Genomic DNA, 23,734 nt, shown 5'->3' on the forward strand with positions numbered 1-23,734 from the left:
TGCGTTAACAAGTACGCAATAATCAATGTATATATCATTATTATCATTGATAATATAAACAGACCTATATATAAAATGACAAATGGATTTTCACCCGCCATACGGACGTCTGCGTATGCAGGTTATCTCCGACCAATAATAACTTAAAGTGGATAATCCTGCATAAGTTAGTTAGGGGCAAAAAGTTATTATCCGACAGTTATGCAAATTATAAATTGAGATTCCCACTATACTTCGGTATTACCCAAAATTAAATGGTACCGTAAAATAATAAGCGGTGCTCCGGCCATATATATTTAAATTATTAGTAGAGGGTATAACCACGTCTACTTCGGTCATATATATATATATATATATATATATATATATATTAAAATTATATGTAGAGGATGTAACCACGTCTACTCATATATAAGTAAATTTAAATTAAAAGTATACCTTCTCAGTTTCTGCAGGACTTCGTGCTGATAACGTGTTGTAAAATACTAACTATATTATAACAATAGGTGGATTAAATAAAAAGGACAAAGAGGTGATAAAAAGAATGCAAGCAAAGGAGAGATTGTTGCTGGTGTGTTCTTTTCATTCACAATTGCATGGCTTTTATAGGCAATGCAAGGAATAAGGCATTAATTGCATATATGTAATTTCAAGTGCTAGTTCATAGCCCTACTATTACAAGCTCACAATATTGACCATCTGATAATCATATTATAACAATTAATATATTTCTAACTCCACATATTACATGGTTTATCTTTAGACTCGATATAAATATAAATTAATTAATAATATATATATATTAATTCAGTTTCAAAAAGACTATATATATATATTAATTCCTTATTATCATTCCTCATCATTATAGTATATCATAGATATCTAAATTGAATATAACCAAGAAAGATTGGTTACCTCAAATGGTTAAAAATTTATTCTCGCCGTCCCATTCCTAGTTTCGACTTAAACTCATCTTAGAATTTCTCCTCATATGTACTTGAGTGTAAGGCTATATATAGTCATATTAGTCAAAAAATAAAATTTCAAACCACCAAATTTTTATGTATTTTTAAAATTGAAATGGAATATACCCAACTTCTAAACTTTTTAAAATCGTTCATGCCAGTAAATTTTTGAAATTCCTAGAAAATCCTTAAAAATCCAAATTTAGTATTCCTCCTTTAACTAATCTATCTATACTATCAATATTATACTATATTATAATAGACGAAATATTAAAAGTTTGGTAGTTGGTCGGTTGGTACTTACTGAAATTACTTAATCACCCTTACTTAATTATTCTAATTCTAATCATTGGGTCGATCAATTATAATTCTAATTTATATTGAAGCCAACTTCGTCTGTTACTTTACCAATTTCAATTTTATTTTACATCGAACTCTATATCACTATAATTTATATTAAATTCAACTTAATGTGACTCGGGCTCCGATAAAATATTAATACTATCAATCCTCCTAAAAAAATTATACTAATGAACTCGGATAAACAAAATAATATATTTTATCTATCCAGAATAAAAAAATATATTATACAATTGATTTAGACTAACACAAAACTAAAATAAATATACAATTCGCCCAACAAAAAGCATATATACTAATTATTCAGTCTAAAATAATATTATCTTATTATCTGGAGTTTAAAAAAAACTAAAAATAATTAGATTGATTTGGTCAGTGTATTGGGCATCAGGCTAAAATAAAAAAAATGTAAATCACTAATCCAAGACAAATCAAATTAATATTAGACTAATTATAATTCGTATCCTATTCATGTGAAATAAAAAATCAAATTTTATTTAAAACATAAATATTTTCTTTTAAATACACTTAAAATTATCAATAAAACTATATCATTCAATCAGTAATATTGTCTTTTTAAAATATCTTTTATAGAGTTATAATTAATCAATTAAGTAATCACAATGCTAAAATAATATTTTTTTTAAGATTCCAACATAATTGAGACATTATATTTTTACCCTCAATAAAATAATAATTTAATTATAATAATATTTCCTCTCTTACCAATGTTATCACTTTAAATAAGTTTAAATGTACTAAAAAATTATGAACATATACGTTTACTTATATAATTATCATGAATTTATATCATTTAAAATTTTAAATGAACAAAATTAAGAATTGAATTCAAATATTATTTTTAAAATTAGGTAATATTAAAAAAAATCTGTGTAGTACATCCACGCTTTAAGCTATTTCTATATTATAACCCCAATGTCTAAATCTGATCAGCAAAAAAGAAAGGCAAAAAGAAATAAATTCATAATTAGAGACTTGAACTAATATACTTTAAGTTGATTGATGATGTTTTACATCTGGTAACAGCATCTGATACTAGGATAGAACATAAATTTCAAAATCCAGGTGGTTTCAAACTAAAGGAAGGCCTTGGAAATGCATGAAGCTAGTAGTGTTTATAATGCATACAATTAACACAGCATTAAACTAAGATCACCTTCAGAGAGTATTGTCAACATACAATTCTCTGAAGAAAGGATCGGCGGTTGCTTCTTTTGCTGAACCATAACTGTTCAGCCTCTTTTTTAAGGATCGCAATTCTCTCTCATCTTTTGAACTTCGATCCTGTCATATAATATAAAACAGACATTATTGATGTGTATATATAATACATATGGCACCTAGTGGTTCATAGAACTGAACTGTGTTATGGACTTCTAGCAAAAACACATAGGGATTTACTATCTTGTACAAGTAAATGTTTATCGAGTGCCACTTTCGTTTTCATTCACTTTAATATGGCAGATACAAGTCATTTAAGAAGGCTGGCATTGATAAATTCTCTTCTGATTTAATGATTTCGTCAAAATTTATAAATATGTTAAGCAATTCACTTAAATGTTTAAAGCAGATCCGAGAACTTACAAATGTTTTTTTCAGTAGCAAAATATCCACCAAATACTGCAGCCACAACACATTGGTCTTGGGGAAGCTGTATGATGACAAACACAAAGAGGTTATCAGCAACTGCAAAGTATTGACCAGTAACATATTTGTTAAAAGTTATGGAAAAGCTAAGATCTTTTGTCCAGTAACTACTACAATATAGAAACATTAAGGTTTTACTTGTTTCAACTTATAAGCAAGTTTAATTTTATTACAGAACTAAGAATGACAATAGGAATGTTTGTGACACATTTATAACTAACGAACCAAAAGCCTAAGCAATACTGTCAAACCATATAATCCATAAAAGACCCCCTTAACGATATGCTTTATCTTTTTGTACACTAGTCTGAGTTTTGTTAAAGCTAAGTGAGAACTGGGAACCCTGTAACAAAACTTTCTTCAGAATGAAAACACGGAACTTCACCATAACTTGGTGACTTAGTCTTCTATGCATTTCTCTTCCAAATACCCATCTATGAAAATTTCATGTGTTAAAATGTAATGTGTACAAATGTTGCTTCAATCACGAAGAAACACATATTTTCTATTAGACATCATCATTTAAAGTTATTGCGTTTCATCCTTCAATATATCCATTTCATTTCTACCAGAGACTCTTTCCCTAGCAGTACCGCCCTCAATCACCCCCTTCATAGGAAGTTGAGAGTTAATCCTTGTCAAAGGCAAAAGTGGGTGTGGATGTTCATTAACAAAGGAAAAGAACTCTAGTTCTTCATCTTATATCATTTTTCGATAGGAAGCCTAGATAGAAGAATGCACTTAAAAAGGATTTTATCAACAAAACTGAGTCCAACAGTAAAATGTGCTGGCACATTTCTATTAAGTATGGAGCTTAGCTTGTGGTGGTGGTAAATTGCTTGACAAATAAATGCTATATTTTTTAAGTAGCAGGACAGCTTCCAAATTATAGAACAGGAGTAATAATCTATGTAATGCACTTGATATGAAATATTATCATTTCCCCTTCTCTTTCACCAAATATATACAATCAATAAACATAAAAGACATGTGTACTAAGTTACTAATCTGTTTCCTTGTAATCCTAACATTAGGAGATGGAAATTTACAGATATACCTTTCCTCCCAGCAATCTTCTGTAGCCTCCTTCATTTTCCTGTACGTATCGGCCTACATACGAAATTTATATTGTCAGAGATCCTTTCAAACTTCACCAGAAGTGCCATAATATTTCAGTTGCGCATACTTACTTGTTTATCTCCCTTTGGACCCTCAAAGAGTTCGGGGTCAGAAGATAAATCCAAGAAAAGAATATCTTCACCTGTAGAGAATTATATAACATATCACATTTTGGATCATACCAGAAAACGTATAATAACTCAGATAGAATAAGCTTTCACCGGTGTTAATTCTTGAGAGAGTAAAATCAATTATTGATATCCATAATCCAAATGTTTTGACATGCAAACTCTTGCCCTCAAGATTGAACTGCAGCATTGCAGAATCTTTACGACTTAAGAGAATATTCCCCCTGTAACCAACATCAGAAAATTATAAAGTAACAGTAAGCTGGAAAGAAATGAACACCAGAAGATTGTAAAATTACTAAACCAATGCAAATCTCTGTGTTCAAATTCATAAGCAGCCTCTCCCACAGCCAAGGCAACTGTAACCTGTTGCAAAAGATCACCAAGCATTGAACAAAAAGGCGCACGTATATAACCCAAGACGGTATATGTAAAGAACAATGACCTGAACCAACAAACTCCGTGCTTCATCAAAATTAAGAAGCACAAAGCTTTCAAGATCTTGTCCTCCATGTTCTTGAACAAAGATGACATAGCACTGTAAACAATTTCATCCACTGTAAGTGAAAGAGCAAGAGAAAGATGTGTATTTTCTTTTGAGCTATATTGAGTTCGAGTCCCAAATTGAATCAAACGTATTCATCAATACCAAACAACATCCAGCTAAAATTGGTAGTGTAAACAACCTGATCCTCTGGAAATTCCTTGGGATGATCATTTTCTGAACTATGCTTGTTATCCCAATGTTCCCATGCTCTTATCAGTTCATTATCATAACGTCCTTGACATACCTTTGCACTGTTAGAAAAGAAAATGTAAAATTTTAAATGTTCATCCAAACCATAAGTTGTCTGCACTAGCAAAAGATATGAAGGAATTCACGGTTTGTACATCTATATCTAATTTGAAATTTAGTCTCTTTTTCGACCGTAAGTTTACTCTACTAATTGACAACATAATTATGAATCTGTTCAAAAGCAAAAGATATATATTTGCACTTCTGTAATTAGTCAAGAAACAAAAGGGTTCTAAACAGGCTACATAGTTTCCAATGGAAAAGAAACAGAAATAAAGACAGATCCAAACTTACTCAATTGTCTGTATGAATGTAGTACAAGTGTTGTCACAAGTATGACCCCCATCTCCCCTTAAATGATTAAGTGTCCGAGAGAGTGCAACCTCCTCAAACAATTCTGCTGCACGCTGAAGAATATGAAGAAGATGATGGTTAACTAACATGAACTTCTCAGAAGATCACCAAACTCAATAACATAACATAATCATAATTTCTAACAAAAGGGGGGGAGGGGATTATATTTAAGTAACTACTGAAATGCTTCGAGAGCCGAATGCGATGAGATAGCCCAATGGTAAGGGCTATCTCTTGTAAAAAAAGGATTGCTACTAAAAACAATTACCTTTTGAATTTCTCCATTCACTCGTAAATCACCATCAAATGGAACAACCTTGCAAACAGTTTTCCCAGCTTTAAAAGCCTCACCATAAGTACCTTCACCAACCTTGATGATACTTTTTGGATCGCTGCGTAGTTTTTCATTTTAGGTTAAATTAGAATTACAGCCTTTCGTATTAAAATTTAAAATGATCAGAAATGATTGGGAACTGAAACATATATATAACATGTGACTACGTTATGTTTATGTAATCAGTACCATGATAATGTGCCTAAGTGATAGCTAATATATTCCTTTACACATATAACAACTGACATAGTGCTATCTTCTTAATCTGCATATTTGATCATTGACTAGGAAACAAAATATCGAAGAAAAGGTTCATCAGCCTCCTCAAGCAAATAAATAACCAGCAAGTGCAAGTACATCGCACTATGGATTACAGAAAATGGGCATTTTGCCATTTTTGATGTAGAAACATATACTGGAATTGTTCAACATTGGTTAAATAAAGTAGGTGCATCTTTTCTGCAACTTACTGAATCACAAACTTCGCTAAATTACAACAAATTGAAATAATTATAAAAGTAACAAAGACTCAAGCTAAATGATACAGGTTTAACAGAAGGCAATGTCACTATATTTTATAATTCAAAATCAAATATGTCAATGTGGAAACTAAAATATAATAGAACAAGTGTAAAGCAGATGTTTCGTTCATAAGGCAGAAATGCTTCAGATAAACTAGAGATGTCAAGCGAGATGACAAAAATCACTTTAAAGAAAATTCAAACGTGAAAAATTATACCGATTGACCGATAAATTTAATATAACAAAATACAAGAAGAGGAAAAAGTGAAAGACAAACCAATATGTGGAGAACACATCTGATAGTGTTGAAGGAGCTGACTGTCCACAAAAATCTAGCAGTGCTGCAAAGTCTTCGCAGCGATGACTGAGCAGTGAAGAAGGCCGTGATGCCAACGATAAATTCCGAACTGCATCAGCAATAACTTCACAATCTCCCTCAGCCATTGATGGTAAAGCTTTACTGCTCTTCCTTGAAGAGATGATTCTTTCAGAAACACTTCTACCGGTTAAACAAAACTTGCATTCTTGGTTAGAAGGTACACTTGAACAAATTAGTGCAGACCCTTTTTCTGGAGTTCTTACAAATGAATCATCACAAATGTAAGGACCTTCTTTGAACAAACTAGGAGTCCCTAAAATAGTAGATAGTGATTTAGAAGGACCACAACTGTAATTTAGCCTCCTTCTAAATAACCATTTTTCCAATACAGAGGACAATTGTGTTTTAACTACATTTTCACTTATGACACCCTTGTTCCATATATTTTTAGGTGAGGGGCTTTCCTCCAATAGTTCGAAGGAATCAACCTCTTCAAAGTAGGCCCGCTCCTTATCAAAGTTTGCAGGTTGTAAACCTTTTCCCTAGATATAGCAGATCATAAGAGCATGTCAGTATTAACTAGTAAACTTTACCGGCATTTCAAAACCAATTACTCACTAATAATGTTAAACAACTAGCTACATGTAGAGCAGCAGCATGTGTGGGGGACTAAAAATGCAAACACTAGCAAACCTTATTTCATCTGTGGGGTTAGACATCTATTAGTACAATTAGGCTAGTGAAATTTTGGACCAATATTACGTGAAACAAATTAGGTCAGAGCTGCACATTACAATTAAAGTAGACATACTATGAACCCGAGCTTGTTAACCAACAAAATATTGCCTTTTGGAAATTTCATGCTCCAAATAGGATCATATAAGCGAATCCAACCAGGCACCATAATACCAAGTATGAAAAGCACGACCGAAGAGTGAGCTCCAACTTATTTGATAGTATAACTAATTATTTATAACATTCAGTAAACGTTAGTTCTTCAACTGACTGGCAAGTTAATGAATTCAGAAACTTCAGGAAACAGAAAAGAAAAGAGATAGATAAAGTAATAAATACATACTCTTGGAATAGGTGGTTTTGTTTTCCTTTTTTGAAGTTTTTGTTGAGGTATCTGATCCACGAATACAGCAACAGCTATACTGGTCCTTCCCCTGACATTACAAAATATATCTCATGTCATAAACCCAGATTTAGCTTTGAGCAACAGTTACTAGCACTTTTAAAAAGACATTTCAAGTTGAACCATATGCATAGAAGAATCAAAGATAGTAAAAGTTGATACATACTCAAAAGTGAAAATTAATCATGATAACAGCAACAATAAAGTCAGAAATAAGCTATAAGAATAACTAAATCAGTTTAAATATCTACACAAAGAATCACAAGCTTGTCGTACCATGAGTCCACATGAGTACATGACGAAAATACCAAACTCATTAATAAACTGAAGAAGACCCTGGAAGGCAGACAAGCAACTAATATAAAACATCAAGTTACACTAAATTAGCTGTTAGTATATCATTTGATGTTAAGAAAAGTATTCACAAGAGTGACAAATGTACGCGAAAATTTACCATAAAACAAAACAGAGTAAATAAGCAACAGAGTAGATGCACAAAGTAACCAAAGAAGCAACAATGTTGATATCTATACTCATATAAACTACACAACTCAGTCAATCTTGCAATGTCACAAACCGACATTTTAAAAATATGTAGAAAATGACTTTTAACAAGCAGTGTCTAGATCGCATTGTGTATACACGGAATCAAAGTATAAAGCTTAAAAGACCAAAAAATTGTCCGTTATCCACTTGATATATTAGAACGACGTAAGTGAGCCCGTTAATAATTAAGCCTATAATTTTATTCATTTCTCGAGATTATTCATTTGAGATTAAAAATACATTCTCTCTGTTATGTTAAAACTGATAAAATACATCCATAAAAGTAAAATAATTCGATACAACTCAATCAAGCACACTTTAGAAAAATCAACCACGAAAAGAAACAAAATTAGGGCAAAACCTGGTCGAAAGAGCTCGGTTCCAACTGACTCGTTTCACCGGAGCCTGTGCCCAACTCACACGATTGTCATTCCCAACACACGCCTTTTCTCTACTTATAATCAACAAATCGTTCTTCTGTTTGTTAACTGCATTTTTACGGCGGTAAATCACAGCGATTTCTGGTTGCTGTTGTTGTTTCGACTGTTCGGTATCGTAGTTACTGTTTTGATTTTCTTCTTCTGCTATAATTTCAGACCACAAATCGTTTCCTGCAAAGTATAGAGACATTGTAGATGTATGCGATGTGTAAATGAGTGTGTATTGTAGTGAATTGAAAGTTGAAAGAGGAAAGAGGAAATTAGGGTTTTAGTGAATTTACCTGGGCGAGAAGCCATTGATGATGATGAAATGTTTTAATTTCAAGGGGAGAGAGAGGGATCGAATTACGAGGCACAGAGGGGGGAGAGAGAGCGATTCAAATGAGTATATCAGCGGGAAAGTTACGGGTCAGCCCGATTCATTTACCGACTATTTCGGGTGATGCTAAATGCAGTAACATTTTGCTCCGTACAGTAAGGAGAAATTATCATAACATCCTTGTACCAATTAAATGTCTTAGCTTAGTAATTAAATGTACTAGTTCCCATTAATATTTTAAATTTTTATTTATCTAGTTATATTATATTTTTAAAATATTTATATAAATATATAATTATTATAAAGTTATAATAAAAATAATAGAATAACATGTGGTCGTAATTTAGTAGAATAAATAGACTATTTCTAGTAGTTTAACAATTTAGTAGTTTAACAGATATATAACACTATTATTTATATCTTTTAATAATAGGATAAGTTGTATTCGTATTTTATTAGAATAAGTATACTATATTTAGTAGTAGTTTAATAATTTATTAGTTTATTAGATATATAACACTATTTATCTATTTTTGTAATAATCAAAATTAGGGAATTATTGTTGAACCAAACCGTTGAACCAAATTATCTCTATTTCGGCTATTATAATATAGTATAGATTTTGACTATATGCTAGTATTAATGCTAATATATACGAGTGACATGTCGCATGCTTGCAGCTTGTTCATTGGCCACCAACTTTATCTCCTTGTTAGTTTTAATTTTAATCTTATTCCAAATTTACTTTTAAAATATTGACCTCAAAAATAAAGTACACCTAAAAAAAATTAATACTCTAATAATTTGATTTTAAAATTAGTTATGTAAAAAAAATTAAAAAGAATTTCAGTATATTATGATTTTAAGCCATAATATTTTTAAATAATATTAAATAAATAATAATAAATTTTAACCAAGTAAAAGAGTACATTGCCGTAATAAAAGTTCTAGAAATATTCGACAATCGCATGTGAACTCATTCGGATCTACTACAATATTAATATTTATATAAAGTATATTTATAATAGAAAAGTTAAAAATAATATGTGTTTAATAAGACTCGCGAACCGTGAGCCGAGTAATTTGAAGATCGAGCTCAGCTCGATTAAAAATTTGAAAAGTTCAAGATCGATCTCGGTTCGATTATTTTTTAGCCGAATTTGAATTTTTTACTAGTCGAGTTCAAATGGTTCACAAACAATTTGTTTCGCTTGTACCCCAAATATACTTACGTATATAAAATAAATATATGAATACTGGGAAATTAAAAAATTTAATAAAACGTAGCCAAATTTTCTAAGTATATTATAAAAAATATTCGCATACATTTAATAAAAATTTAGTATTCATGTTTTTCTGTGCTTCAGAGTTAAAGAATATAATTATAAAATATTTATGTCTATATTATAATAACTAATTTACGGCCCGTGCGATGCACAGGTCTTGGTTAGTATTTATATATTTTAATTTTTTTATATAATTTTATTAAAATTTAATATAAATAATTAAATAATATATAATGATTATATAATTATAATTTCAAGTTAGGTTCAAATACTATATTATTGATGAGATCTTATTTGTATATAATAATGTAAATGTTTATTGTTGATGAGTGAGATTCGAATATGAAAACTTATATGTATCTATATAAATAATATAAATGTTTGTTATTAATGAGATTCGAACATGAGAACTTATATGTATTTTTATAAATAATAATATAAATGTTTGTTGTTGACAAGATTCGAACCTGAGAACTTGTGAAGTGTATTTTTTTAGTATTTAGATCTAACGGTTCTGATTATTTGATGAAGAAAATCTTACAGTCATCATAGAAAGGAATAATCAAAATGAGGGGTTAACCAAACTACAAATTATACCTCATTCCGGCTATTATAGTATAGTATCTTTATAAATAATATAAATGTTTGTTATTAATGGAATTCGAACATGAGAACTTATATGCATTTTTATAAATATTAATATAAATGTTTGTTGTTGACATGATTCAAACCTGAGAACTTGTGGAGTGTATTTTTTTACTATTTATATATAACGGCTCTGATTATTTGATGAAGAAGATCTGACGGTCGTGATAGAAAGGGATAACCAAAATGAGGGGTTAACCAAATTACAAATTATACTACATTCCAGCTATTATATTATAGTATAAATTATTGTGAAAATGACTTACTTCAAACATATATTCTGAATTTTATATATGCATAAATTTTATTAAAATTTAAATATTATTATGTATTTTTTATGTTTGTTACACATACTTTTTAAAATATTCTATGAAAATGCTAAAATTTTTAAAAGGAGCCGGTAAAATTAAAAAGTTTAAAAGGGGTTGTGATATTGATTTTGTTCAACACTGTGTCGCGTGGTTAGCATAATGTATTAATACCGCGAGACTTTCTATGATGCACATAAAAAGAGTCAGGGCTAATATTGTAACTTCAGATTACTGCACGGAGTAAAAGTTTACTGCATTTAGCAATCATGACTTCTTTTAAATTAATCCTCTACAGATTTTTTAAATACAATGTATTGGTATGAATTATTCTTAGTCTCTATATTATGAATATATTATTTGATTTAAAATAAAATTTAACTAATATTAAATAGTATGAAATATTTAATAAGATAAATATATAGTAATCTATAAATAACTAATAAAATAAAAATATTATATTAAATTTAGTAAAAATATTAAAACACGACCAATTTTTTATTTCATTAACCTTTCTAATTAATTTATGATTTACCTATTAATTCCAAAATGAAACATTTGTCTATTATTTTTAATTAACAATTTTTATAACATTGTTCATGATAAACATATACTCCCATTTTATTAACTGTTATACAATTTTTAAAAAGAATAAGTTTAAAATAATGTTGATTTATTAGTTTCGAAAGTTGGGAGCCAACATGTGTTAAGAGGCCCGTAAGGGTTGCTCAGCTGGTTAAAAAAAGGAAAATTATCCTTTTGGTCACAAGTTCGAATCTCACGGGAAGAGAATTTATGATTATGCCTCCTGAGTCAGAGCATGTCGCTTAAACGCGGTTTACCTTGGTTCACGTGGTTTGCAGGCTATTGTGTGAGCCCGTAGGGTTTACCCACTACGCACCCGAAGGGTAGCGGCTGTGGGTTACCTACGATAAAAAAAATGTGTTAAGAAATTTGAAAAAGTATTTGACAATAAATCAAATTAAAATCAAGATCTGAGAAAAATCGACTAAATAAATCAATCTGAAACAAAAAATATAAAAAACCTCATTTAAATCGAACTGAATCGGTTATCAATATAGATTAATAACTGTTATATAATTTATATTATTTATATAATAATATAATCATATTAATTCATTTATTAAATATTTTTTTATAATAATATATAATAATATAATTATATTAATTTATTTATTAAATATTTTTTTATAATTAATTAACATACGCACGAATTCGTAATCTCCCGCAAATAGTGTAATGTGTCATTTGTTTTTATTTTTATTTTTATCCGAATTGAATAAAATTTCATGTTATCGAATAGTAACTTTTGGGAGTTTGAAGAGTATACCTGTACATTTTGTTTTGCAAAATTATCTTGAGATCTTTGTTTCTTTCTAGAGGTCGAAACTGAAAATGGTTCTATGTGATTTAATTAAACATCAACACCAGAATTTATAGCCTATTTGAGCTTTTCATTTTGTTCTATAGTCCAATTTCCAGTGGTCTTAAAATTGAATTATGTAATGAGTCTAAAGATCACTAGTCTTCTAATATTGATATTTTATCGTTTTTATATTAATCGTTTTATAACAGTAATTGAATGAATTATAACCCCAATCAAGATTTTTTTATCAAAATTGTATCAGCTATGATTTTTAATTTTAAAAATCGAGTATACATAATTTTTGATTTATTTATATCAAATAATCGAGTTAAACATGCAGGAAGTGATTCCTTTTGTTTTTTTATATGCACTTATCGTCAATTCTTGGGCTTAACTATAGATTAAAAATTATAAGTCACAGTGAGACAGCATCAATACCTGCATCGACGTGACACTTTGTACTACAACTGAATATCTGAATTCGAAGTGTTTTATTAATCCTTATTTTTAGTTTACTCTCACGGCATGCACAGTGCAAACTACACTGCGCACAAACAGATCTTGTTTCATCTCCAACCTACGCAAGTATAACAACTTTTTTCTTTGTGGAGAATATGCATTGTATATGTATTAAGTGTTTTTTCCAGCCCTTGTTCAGTGCATACATTTCTAGTGTCACAGGAGTTAGTTATGGCTCTTAAATTCAATAACAATGTCATTAAATTTCTGTTATAATTTAATTGAATCCCTGACCAATTTATGATAATCAGCAAGTAATACTCCTACTAGTTATAGTAGTACACTGAAAAGGGTATGAATTAGAATCATTCAAGTTTACAAATATGGGTATTCAGTTTGTGTGTAGTTGGATAATTAAGAGTGAAAAAAAAAAGAGTCAGTTGGATCAACAGTAATACTTTTAGAGTGCAAACATAGACCAAATCCACTAAATATTGGAATTGCATGCATGGCCTATTTGTCATTACAAAATTTAAGTGTGAGTTAAGATGGAAATGTTTGCTAATAAGCTGTTAGTGAGCTTCATGACTGCCATTGTCGCGGTCTTCATATCAGACATTGCTTATAATCATGCTCAGGAATTACCAAAGTTTCCCTTTTTCGATTCTCCAGGCTCCTCTGATATACCAGAGTTATCATTCGGTGTCGAATATGACAGCTCCAAATCTCCTTGGGATCCTTGGTATAGTGGATACATCCCTTTCATACCCGCGGATTCCATTCAAGAATTCTCTCCTTTACAGCAGGCCCAACAGGTGCCATTAGCGGTTGATGACCCTGTGTTCAAACCTGTTGGTACAAGCTTGAAAGGCCTCGTGTTCCAGCACCACGTGTTCCACCTCCACCGGCCTTTAGTTCACCACGTGTTCCACCGCCAAAATTCTGGTCACCGCGTGTTCCACCTCCACCTAACCAAGCACCACCTAGGAAGTCACCACCACCACCTGTTTGGACCCGGCCTCCACCCCCACCACCTGTTTGGACCTCGCCTCCACCACCACCAGCACCTGTTTGGCCCTCGCCCCCACCACCTGTTTGGACCCCGCCACCACCACCCGAGCCCACGCCTACACCTACCACTCAGCCATCCTCACCGACGCCTACACCTATCATTCAGCCACCCTCACCTACACCTACCATTCAGCCACCCTCGCCTACGCCTACACTGGAACCGTCACCATTCGATGCACCTACACCTGTAACTGAAGCCCCATCACTCAATCCAGCTAAACCTCCATTTCAAGCATTAGATCCCCCTGCCATTCCTCCAGAATGGCAGAATTACCCCAGTGATCCCCCAAGAGTGACGTGGTAATGTCTCCAAGTGCTAAATCACAGAAGCACCTTACTTATTATCTACTTCCCAAGTCTTGCAGCTTAAATTATGCATCATGCTGCTTCCGAAATATATTTATTATACTCGTATGTTCGATATCATTTGAGTCCACATTTTAAATCTTATGGTTTTACTTGTATTATCAAACTTAATAAAGTGCTTTTTTTTATTTCAAACATTGTCTTCCAGTTAACTCTTCTCTAATTTGCTCAGATTATCTACTTAATAAACAACTTCATGCATAATTGTCACTTAACATAAAATTAAAGAATTGAGACCCGGGCTTACAATTCTATCGCAGCTGATTCCCGAAAAGAGATATCTAAAATTATGATTTACCAACAGAAACAACAGTATCTAATGTTATTAGCAAAAATATTAGTGAACAAATCAAACAGACTTTTGATCACAAAAAGTTCCAAGTATCTAATGTTATTAGCAAAAATATTATTAAACAAATCATGAAGTTTCATTCAGAGCCTTCTCTCAATGACTGCTAAATGGAACTAGCACTCGGAGCATTCAGACAAAACTCGACAAACCAGAAGCATCCATTTTCTGACGAACTTGTAGTTAAAGCCAACTCCAAATTCTGAAATATAATCACTGATATGACCTTCTAAACCGGAATTTACATACCAAATGCCTTCAACACCATAGGATCAGGTGCACAGTCCCACAAGTGAAGTTTCCTGCGTAGAAGGCTTAATTGTGAGTAGATGATGAAGTAATCGGATGCACAGATATCAAGTTTTGGAGTCCGAGATCAGTTATGTTTTGGGATTTTTGGAGGTTAATAAAGCAATATTGCACAAAAACTCAAGAAAATTAATAAAACTGAAGTGAACATATAATATGGAAATACATCAACGCACATTCATTCCCGTACTAAGTATTTAACTCATCGTATTTGCAGAGATGCATCTTCCCCACTCGGTTGATAAAGCTAGGGAATACGATATGGCTACAAAAGTGTTAATTTAGGATTGACGCAAACTCATTACTTACGTTTTACTAAATTCATTTCGTATATGTTTTATTTAATTAACGATTGTACTATCCTAGGAAGCCACAGAAGATTTGTAACTCAAAAGCGTTTTATTTGTATAGGTCACCACTACATTGTACAAAGTTACTCACGGCATAAGTATGTTTGCATAAGACATGATATTGGCATGCATAGTGCAAACTATAATAATGCAGGTGTCACGCACACACACATCTTGCTTCATTTCTATGTCTGTGTAGCAACTCTTAAATCAGTATTAATAGTGTACAAACTTAAAACGACTCTACTATAAAAACTGGATTCGTGCATGTATTATGTCTCAATGCAAAATATATGATCATAACAATTGATATACAGGGAGAGTTAAGAGTTAAGAGTTAAGATGGAGATGTTTGCTAAGAATCTGTATGTTAGTTTCACTACCATTGTTTTGGTCTTCACATCATGTGTTGCTTATAATCATGCTGATGAATTACCAAAGTTTCCGTTTTTCGATACTCCAGGCTCCTCTGATATTTCGAGGTCATCACTTGGTGGCACATATGACACCACTAAATCTTCCATACAAGCCCAACAGCCACCATTAGAGGTTGAGGACCCTGTGCCTAAACCTGTTGGTCTAAGCTTAAATGGATGGGGAAGAATTCCGCGGGATCCAAAACTAAATGGATGGGGAAGGATTCCGCGGGCTCCAAAATTAGATGGGTGGGGAAGGATTCCGCGGGTTCCAAAATTCAGCCAACGAGGATCAGATCAGCTTCGGCTTCCACCCATTAGGCCTCAAAGTGTTGAGCAGCAAAAAGTTAGGTCAGCACATGTTCCGTCACCACCTATCAAAGCACATACATCTGTTACTGAACCCCCAACACTCAGTCCAGCTAAACCTCCATCTCCAGCATTGGATCTGCTGAATTCCCTAGAATGGGCGGCTGCCCCCACTGTTTGACCCCCAAATTGTGATGTCAGCAAGTGCTGAATCTCAGGAGTTCAAGCACCTTCTTATCTAGTCCCCAGTCTTGCAGCTTGAAGTGTACATTTTGCACCTTCTACATATTTAAAACACGTATCTGAATTATATATAATTTCCGCTATGGCACCTTTTTAAGCTTATCGTTTACTTGGGTTCATCCAACTTATAGAAGTGCAGCTTTTCAATTTGCCCAGATAATCTACATCATGCATAATTGGAACTTGATATAAAACTAAGGAATTGAGTTGTAGGCGATTCTATAACCACCAAATTCCTAAAAAAGATGGATTTCTAGACATCCCGGCTCTTCAAATATTTTGATTTACCTACAGAAAAAAGAATATCACTAAAAACATACTTGGCCTGATTTGGTACCAAGTATGTAATGTTATCAGCAAAAGTTACATGGACAGAGGTAAATAAAAAAAATCATATCAAACAAATCATGATGATTCATTCAGAGTCTACTCGCAATAAAAGCTGAATGGAATTGTTAAATATATGATCCTATTGGGGCCTTACTCTAACACCTTAAGGTTTTAGAGTAACTGGTTCCTTGACATGGTATCAGAGCTTAGGCTGGCGAGAGAACTAAGGTTCGATTCTCAGCCACCCCCAACATTCTCACAATTTAATGTGGACACTAAAGACAATTGATACCCCAAAGATGGGTGTCGGTGTTCCACTCTTCGACCCATAAATGGGCTTTCGAGTGAGGGGGAGTGTTAAATATATGATCCTATTGGGGGCTTCCTCTAACACCTTAAGATTTTAGATGAGCTGGTTACTCAACAGGAATTACCACAGAGCGCATTCAAACACGAACCAAAAGAATCCAAAAGAATCCATTTTCTGACCAGCCCGTAAATCAAAGCCAACTCCAAATTCTGAAATATGACCTCCTAACAAGTACCTTCAACGCCATAGGATCAGGGGTGCACAGTCTCCTACTCCCCTGGACACAACACTAAAATTGTGAGTAGATGATTAAATTTGAGTCATTATGGCTAAAGCTTCCTCTCCACTGATAGTTTTTGGTAGATTGAAATTTAAAACTCTCACAATCAACAATCTTCATCATCCCTAGATGCGATCCAAGGACGCACTATAGGAACCCAACACTGCATCTAGTTTACCAATCAGAACATCTCTTTTAAACCCAACACCAGAAAGAGAAAAATAGAGAGAAATAATAGTTATTATAATAACACTGCCTATTAACCAGTTATCTTGCCCGTACCACGCACACGAAATTTAGTTATATATATGATCTTTTTTTAAATTTTAAAGATATATATTCATGAAATTGCGATAATGTATACACATATTTTTATACCAATATTATCATGTGTAAACACTAACAACGAATCATTCGATAACATCTCTTCCCTTTTTCTGTATTTGACAACAAAATGGTATAGTATTATAGTCAAATAGTACGAATAGTTCTATTTTTTGTATATAGTTTAAGCACGTTAATAGTTTAAATATTAACCACATAACAAAAAGGATAATAATCAAATTACATGATAAACTACTTGCCATTAAAAATTATTGGTCCATTAATTTAAAAATTTGCAAAAACATAAAGAACATCCAAAAATTTCAACTTCACCGTATCAAAGTAAAAAGTTTCTGTTTGTAAAATAGTAAACAACAATGGAAATAAAATTCAATTATAATTATTGAAGTTCTGAAATGGAAAAATGAGATAATGTTCATTCAAGATTCCTCAAAACTCGAAACGGAGCGATTATATGAATCTTCAGTCCTCTAGTAAAACATTTTACTTTTCCTGCATAATGGAATATAATATAATGTTAATGCAGTATGATAAATCACATATAATAATGGGTAATTATACAATCTACCGACCTTTTTAACTCGTTTGCTAGTCGATAGAGCTGAACCTAAAGTTCCTGCACAATCTGATGGACTGGGAACACTTGTTTGCAATTTTGGATATAGTATAAAAATATTTGTAAATTCAAGAGCTAACAAATATCTTTAGAATAGACAGTATGGTAGGTATATTGTGGAATAAGCAGGAAATTTTTAAGATGTGAAACATGAAGCTCACATTTGTATAATTTGAAACAGAAGTCCCAGTATCAATGTCTTCAAGCACAGGTAAAGTGCTAACTGGACATTCATATGCATCATGAGCATAATATACTGTGCTGCTAACTAATATGTTATCATCAATGAGCTCAACTTTAATAGTAATTTCTCTTCCTGCAATTTGCTTCAAAGGTGGAGGATGTGATGCATTATCCCACAAAGTATACAATCAGTAGTGTTGAGCAAGATTGAAGTTGTATGTTTATCTCAACAATACTGGTTTGGATAACTCGACATAGGACAAGCACTTTGAAATAATCTATGTTCCACGAGGATCAGTACATATAGTTTATTGGGTATATCACAAAAGGTTTTGTTAGCTGCAGTGAAGAAGACGTCAACAGTGGTCCGTATGAATTTCATTAATATGTTCAGGCATCGGAGAAATAAGGTTGGAGTCATTCGAAACAGTTAATAGAATCAGTGTGAAGACCTCAAGGATTCCTAGTGAAGTTGATTATATTTGGTAGAAGACTTAGCAGTGGTTTGCACATGTATAATACGACGGCCTGAGAGCGGAACTAGTCATCTGTAAACCAGACCCTTGCACTAGACGTCAATGATCCGTGAAAGGAAACGGAGTATTATTTTTAGAAATACTGTTAAGTGATTTTTTTTAACTCGAAAGGATTGAAAATATTTAAGTACGGAGACCCGGAGATTTTGGAGATTAAACGGCTTGAGGATACAAAGGTGTACAGCTAAACTGCTCGAAGAATTGTCAGGCTCAAAGTTTAAATTGTTAACTTAAATAAATTTATTATATGAACTTTAATATAATTTATTTAATAAACTTAATATGATTTATCTTATTAACTTTATATAAGTTTATTTATAAATCTAAATTAGTTTATTTACATAAATTATACTTAAGTTTATGTTATAAATTAATTTAATTCTAATTTAAATATTATTTAAAAGGGCACTCATTTGTTTATTATTATTAAACAAAAGAAATATTGCATGCATGCGTAACAGTGTGCAGGCCTTGGTTAATTCGTTTGCAAAGAAAAGGAAAAGGGATTGAATGAATATACAGAGGTCATCCACGTGGTGGACCCCCTCTGGTACTACAGTTTGAAAACAACAAAAGAAATGAAGTACACGAAAAGGAAAACAATTGAAGTTTTCAGAATTGGCAGATGCTGTTGAGTTTCGTTCGGACTCCCCCATCCACGCGTGTGGAGCACGCACAACGTTCTCCTGTTTTCCTTCAGCGCGTGGACGACACCCCCCGGCGCGTTCCATGTTTCCTACGAGGTGGTTGCCTCTCTCCTGTCACCTGCATGACATTCAAATGGAGTCCAAAGCAATTGTTTATTTAATAAACAATAAAAACCAAATACTTGGCATACCTGTTGTCTGACTTGGGGAACAAATAAATCAAAGGGAATGCATGTGTTGTGTTTCTGTTCATGTCGCCACAGGCGAATGTATTGCAAAGAAAAAAACGGCTGGTTGTTTGCGCGTGAACAGGACGTCTGGAGACAACCTCACTCATCTGTTTTGTTCCATCACCATAAGAGAATAAAATAATGTGTTTGTCTCATTTTGCACAAGCACAGGTCAACAACATGGAGTATTGTATATCTTGTCGCCACAGGCATTTTTGGTCGCCATACAGATTATCTTTGCAAGCTGTGCCACTTCAAATACTTGGATATTATTAAGCCACGTAGTCTCTTAATCTCTCCTTCAATTTTACGACTACAAAACTAATTTCCAATAGATTGGTTTTCAACACTTCTCAGCAAAACACCATTAAAGCTCTGTAGAATTTTTTATGTAGAGTGAGTTGATTTCATTTATTGAAATTAAGGAGAGAAGTGCTGCCCAATTTATTTCTCACCATTAAAGCCTTACATACTTGTAACACTCATTATTTAAAACTCTCTTAATTGTATTTAAAATCTTTTGATAGAAGATTTGAATTTTTAGAGTGATACATAGAACCCCAAATTGATTGTTATTATTTTGGTTCTCTCTATATTTGTTGCTTCGAATTATTTATATTCGGAGTTGTAAACAAACCTTTACGGTTTAATTTCTTAATAAAAAGAATTATTCCGTGAATCTCTTAGTGTTTGTTTATTTCGTTTTCGAGGTTTATTCTCCGCTGCAATTAATTAACGAAAAATGAAAAACATACATTCACCCCCCCTCTATGTATATTTGGACCTAACAATTGGTATCAGAACTTGTTGATCGATATACAAATCTGATCCGTTAAATTAGCAAGTTTTGTTGTTGATTTTGGTTGTACGGAGTCTGGGAGTGCTTTCGGTGTGTAGATTTGATTTAGGTTTGTTAGTTTTTGACTTGACTGGTTTGATATTGTTGACTGACTGGGTAATCGTATTTTGAGACGGTTTATTGCAAAAAAAATTTGGATCTGAAAAGATGAGTTCTCATAAAGTTAGTAGTATCAAGGTTCCTCAGTTTGATAAATCGAGATATAATCTATGGAAAAAGAAAATGCTATTATATATTCGAGCATCGAATCCAGAGTATTGAGAGAAGGAAGGTATGTGCCAATGAAGGATCATCCGGAGTTGCCTAATATGAGAATGTCATGTCCTGAAGCTGAATGAAGTGCACGTGACAAAAAACTGATAACTCTGGATGAAGGCCTGCAGCTTATTTTGGTGGATTCGATGGATGATGATATGAGTCACCAAATTATGGTCTGTGTGAGTTCAAAGCACATGTGGGAAACCATAGAACTGCTTATGGAAGGAACTGAAGATGTCAGGCAAAATCGATTGGATATCTTGACTTCACAATATGAGGCCTTTAAGTCCTTGCCTGGAGAAAGTATTACTCAAGTCTTTGAAAGACTGAACAAGCTATTAAACGAATTAAGTATTCATGGCAAGACTTATCCTCAGAGAGAAGTCAACAGGAAGTTTATGCTTGTCTTACCTCACCATCTAGAGAACAAGGCTTCATCTATTCGTGAGCGTGTTGACTTCGAAACCATGACACTTGAGAAGTTGTATGGTAAGCTGAAAACTCATGAAATGGAGCAGGAATAAAGGAAAATTATCTATGGTGGAGGAACAGTTGATAGCAAGAATACTGAACTACTCAAGACAACTGCTCTTGTAGTCAGTGGAATCAAAGAGCGTGACATTACTGTTGAAAAGCCTAAGTCTAAAGCTGAAACGCTCTTTGAAGCAGAGATGGATGATGGAAACCTCTTTGGGAGTCCAAGTGATTACTACACCACTGAGGAGCTACAAAGTATGAAAGATCCCACTATGGCCAACTTAGCTGGGATGTTCAGTAATATCAGGTTTAGAAGAAAACAAGGCTTTAGGGGTTCTGGAAGCAGCAACCGAGGTCAGAGGTCAAGTCCATCTTCTGGATCAGGTTACAAGACATGGATGGTTGATAGAAGCAAGTTCAGATGCTATAACTGTGATGAGGTTGGGCACTTTGCCACTGAGTGCAGAAAGTCTCAGCAAGGAAAGGATAAAGACAAAACTTATCAGAAGAAGGACTCAGGTAGCTCAAGGAAGTATCCAGTGAAATCTTACATATCTGAGGGGAAGAGCTGGGATGACACTGATGATGAAGAAGAGCAATATGGAAATCTTGCATTGATGGCATAATCTTCATCTCAGGTAATATTTCCAACTATTCGTGCTTTACCTCCAGATAACTTGTGTGAGAATGAACACTGTGTCGCCTTCAGGCAGACTGTCCTAGTGTATGGAAATGCTGTTTCTCATCACTATCTTAAGGCACGATGCAATACAAAGGAATGCATTGAGTAACATGATGTCGTAAAAGAAGTGTATAGAAACGTTAGTACTACACTAAGATGTACTCTGCTTGATGTCGAAGACCTTAAAGTAGAACTAAAGAAAGTTAAAGATGAAAATGATAAGTTAGTTCTAGATAGGGTCAGTGTTGAGAATCTTAAGCAAACCAATAAATATTTAGAGCTTAAGATTACTAAGCACCTTGAGACAGAGGAAGAGCTTAGGAACAAGAATGCAGAATTAGAAACTAAATTTCACGCTTTTACTGATTCTGCAAATCTTGCTAAGAAGCTCATAGCTGATCAAGTAGTAGGTGGAAAGGTGTAGGCTTAGACTATGACGAACTTAGAAAAGCTTCTAAGAAACGAGGAGTTAAAAATGAGCCTGTAGAGAAAGTTGTTAATCCCCATAGTACACCTCATGTTCTTAAGGAAGCTAAAAAGCCTCTATTTAAGAAAGCTACTATTGAGCCCTTTGATGAAGATAATCTTTATATTCATCATGAGATGCTTGTTGAGGATCTCGAGCTTTCAAGGAGACAAAAGGCAAAGAAACCTACGTCTGTTGCTAGTGACTCTGATTTATCTTTTGCCGGACTAGGTTTTACTTCCAAGAATAAGAAGAATAGAAGTAGAAATGGAAGGATAGGAAATAATGGCCCTAGGAAGTTATGCAATAACTGTGGTTCTTCTGGTCACCTTACTCATGCTTGTAGAAAGGTTAAAGTAGATAATGTTAAGAATGATTATGTGCATAACATGCCTAACATGCCTAAAGTTTCTAAGTGTAATAAATCTGTTTGCATGCCATGTGTAGTATCTTTTATGCACACTTATCTTGATTCCACACACTCACATAATACATCTCATAATCATAATAAGCATGTTAGTAAGAACACTAGCAGATCAAAGACTGTAAGCCCTCCTAAAGCTAGGAAAGTGGCACCTATCACCAAGCCCAAGAGCAAATCTGTTGGTGCTTCTGAAAGTGACAAGGAAACAGTCAATGATAAAGCAAAAACTGTTAAGCCTGTCAACTCTGTGAAAAGAAATGTTATATATTCAAATGCTTCTAAGTCTTCTGGACCCAACTAGTTTGGGTACCAAAGAAAACTTAATCACTTTTATTTTCAGGGCATAAAGCATAAGAAGGTCATGTGGATTTTGGACAGTGGATGTTCAAGGCATATGACTGGAGATAGAGCCCTGCTATCAAAGGTGGTTGAGAAAGCTGGCCCAGTGGTTACTTTTGGAGATGACAGCAAAGGTTATACTACGGGATATGGCTGTTTGGAAATTGGCAATGACATCATTGAAGAAAACTCTCTGGTTGAAGGTCTTATGCACAATCTTCTCAGTATCAGTCAATTCTGTGATAA

General features: G+C 33.1%; 2 protein-coding genes and 1 long non-coding RNA gene across 3 annotated transcripts; 1 reads left to right on the forward strand and 2 right to left on the reverse strand.

Annotated features, from left to right (window-relative positions):
* Positions 1-2,290: 2,290 nt before the first annotated feature.
* Positions 2,291-9,128, reverse strand: LOC141663950 (serine/threonine-protein kinase haspin homolog). Its single transcript, XM_074469796.1, has 14 exons — positions 8,971-9,128; positions 8,611-8,860; positions 7,644-7,734; positions 6,524-7,107; positions 5,659-5,782; positions 5,331-5,443; positions 4,927-5,038; positions 4,686-4,778; positions 4,545-4,606; positions 4,334-4,464; positions 4,184-4,254; positions 4,051-4,103; positions 2,931-2,997; positions 2,291-2,630 (listed from the first exon to the last, which is right to left on the reverse strand). Exons 1-14 carry the CDS (start codon positions 8,984-8,986, stop codon positions 2,505-2,507), a joined length of 1,893 nt encoding a protein of 630 aa, XP_074325897.1. The 5' UTR covers positions 8,987-9,128; the 3' UTR covers positions 2,291-2,504.
* Positions 9,129-14,936: 5,808 nt separating this feature from the next.
* On the reverse strand, positions 14,937-15,512 carry LOC141664238 (uncharacterized). Its single transcript, XR_012551897.1, has 2 exons — positions 15,365-15,512; positions 14,937-15,181 (listed from the first exon to the last, which is right to left on the reverse strand). It is a non-coding gene; the product is annotated as an uncharacterized LOC141664238 (long non-coding RNA).
* A 5,731-nt stretch (positions 15,513-21,243) lies between these two features.
* LOC141665528 (uncharacterized) lies at positions 21,244-22,203 on the forward strand. Its single transcript, XM_074471513.1, has 2 exons — positions 21,244-21,589; positions 21,698-22,203. The coding sequence occupies exons 1-2, from the start codon at positions 21,244-21,246 to the stop codon at positions 22,201-22,203; spliced, it is 852 nt and encodes a 283-aa protein (XP_074327614.1).
* The last annotated feature ends 1,531 nt before the right edge of the window (positions 22,204-23,734 follow it).

Source organism: Apium graveolens, chromosome 6 (assembly GCF_009905375.1).
Source record: "Apium graveolens cultivar Ventura chromosome 6, ASM990537v1, whole genome shotgun sequence".
In the NCBI taxonomy this organism is placed as follows: domain Eukaryota; kingdom Viridiplantae; phylum Streptophyta; class Magnoliopsida; order Apiales; family Apiaceae; genus Apium; species Apium graveolens.

Coding starts and splice junctions, on each gene's coding strand:
- LOC141665528 (XM_074471513.1), top strand. CDS start 21,244: ATGGATGATGATATGAGTCACCAAATTATGGTCTGTGTGAGTTCAAAG. Junction 21,590..21,697: donor GACACTTGAGAAGTTGTATG/GTAAGCTGAAAA, acceptor CTGCTCTTGTAG/TCAGTGGAATCAAAGAGCGT.
- LOC141663950 (XM_074469796.1), bottom strand. Junction 5,783..6,523: donor GATGTGTTCTCCACATATTG/GTTTGTCTTTCA, acceptor AAAACTACGCAG/CGATCCAAAAAGTATCATCA. Junction 4,104..4,183: donor GTCCAAAGGGAGATAAACAA/GTAAGTATGCGC, acceptor TTTCGTATGTAG/GCCGATACGTACAGGAAAAT.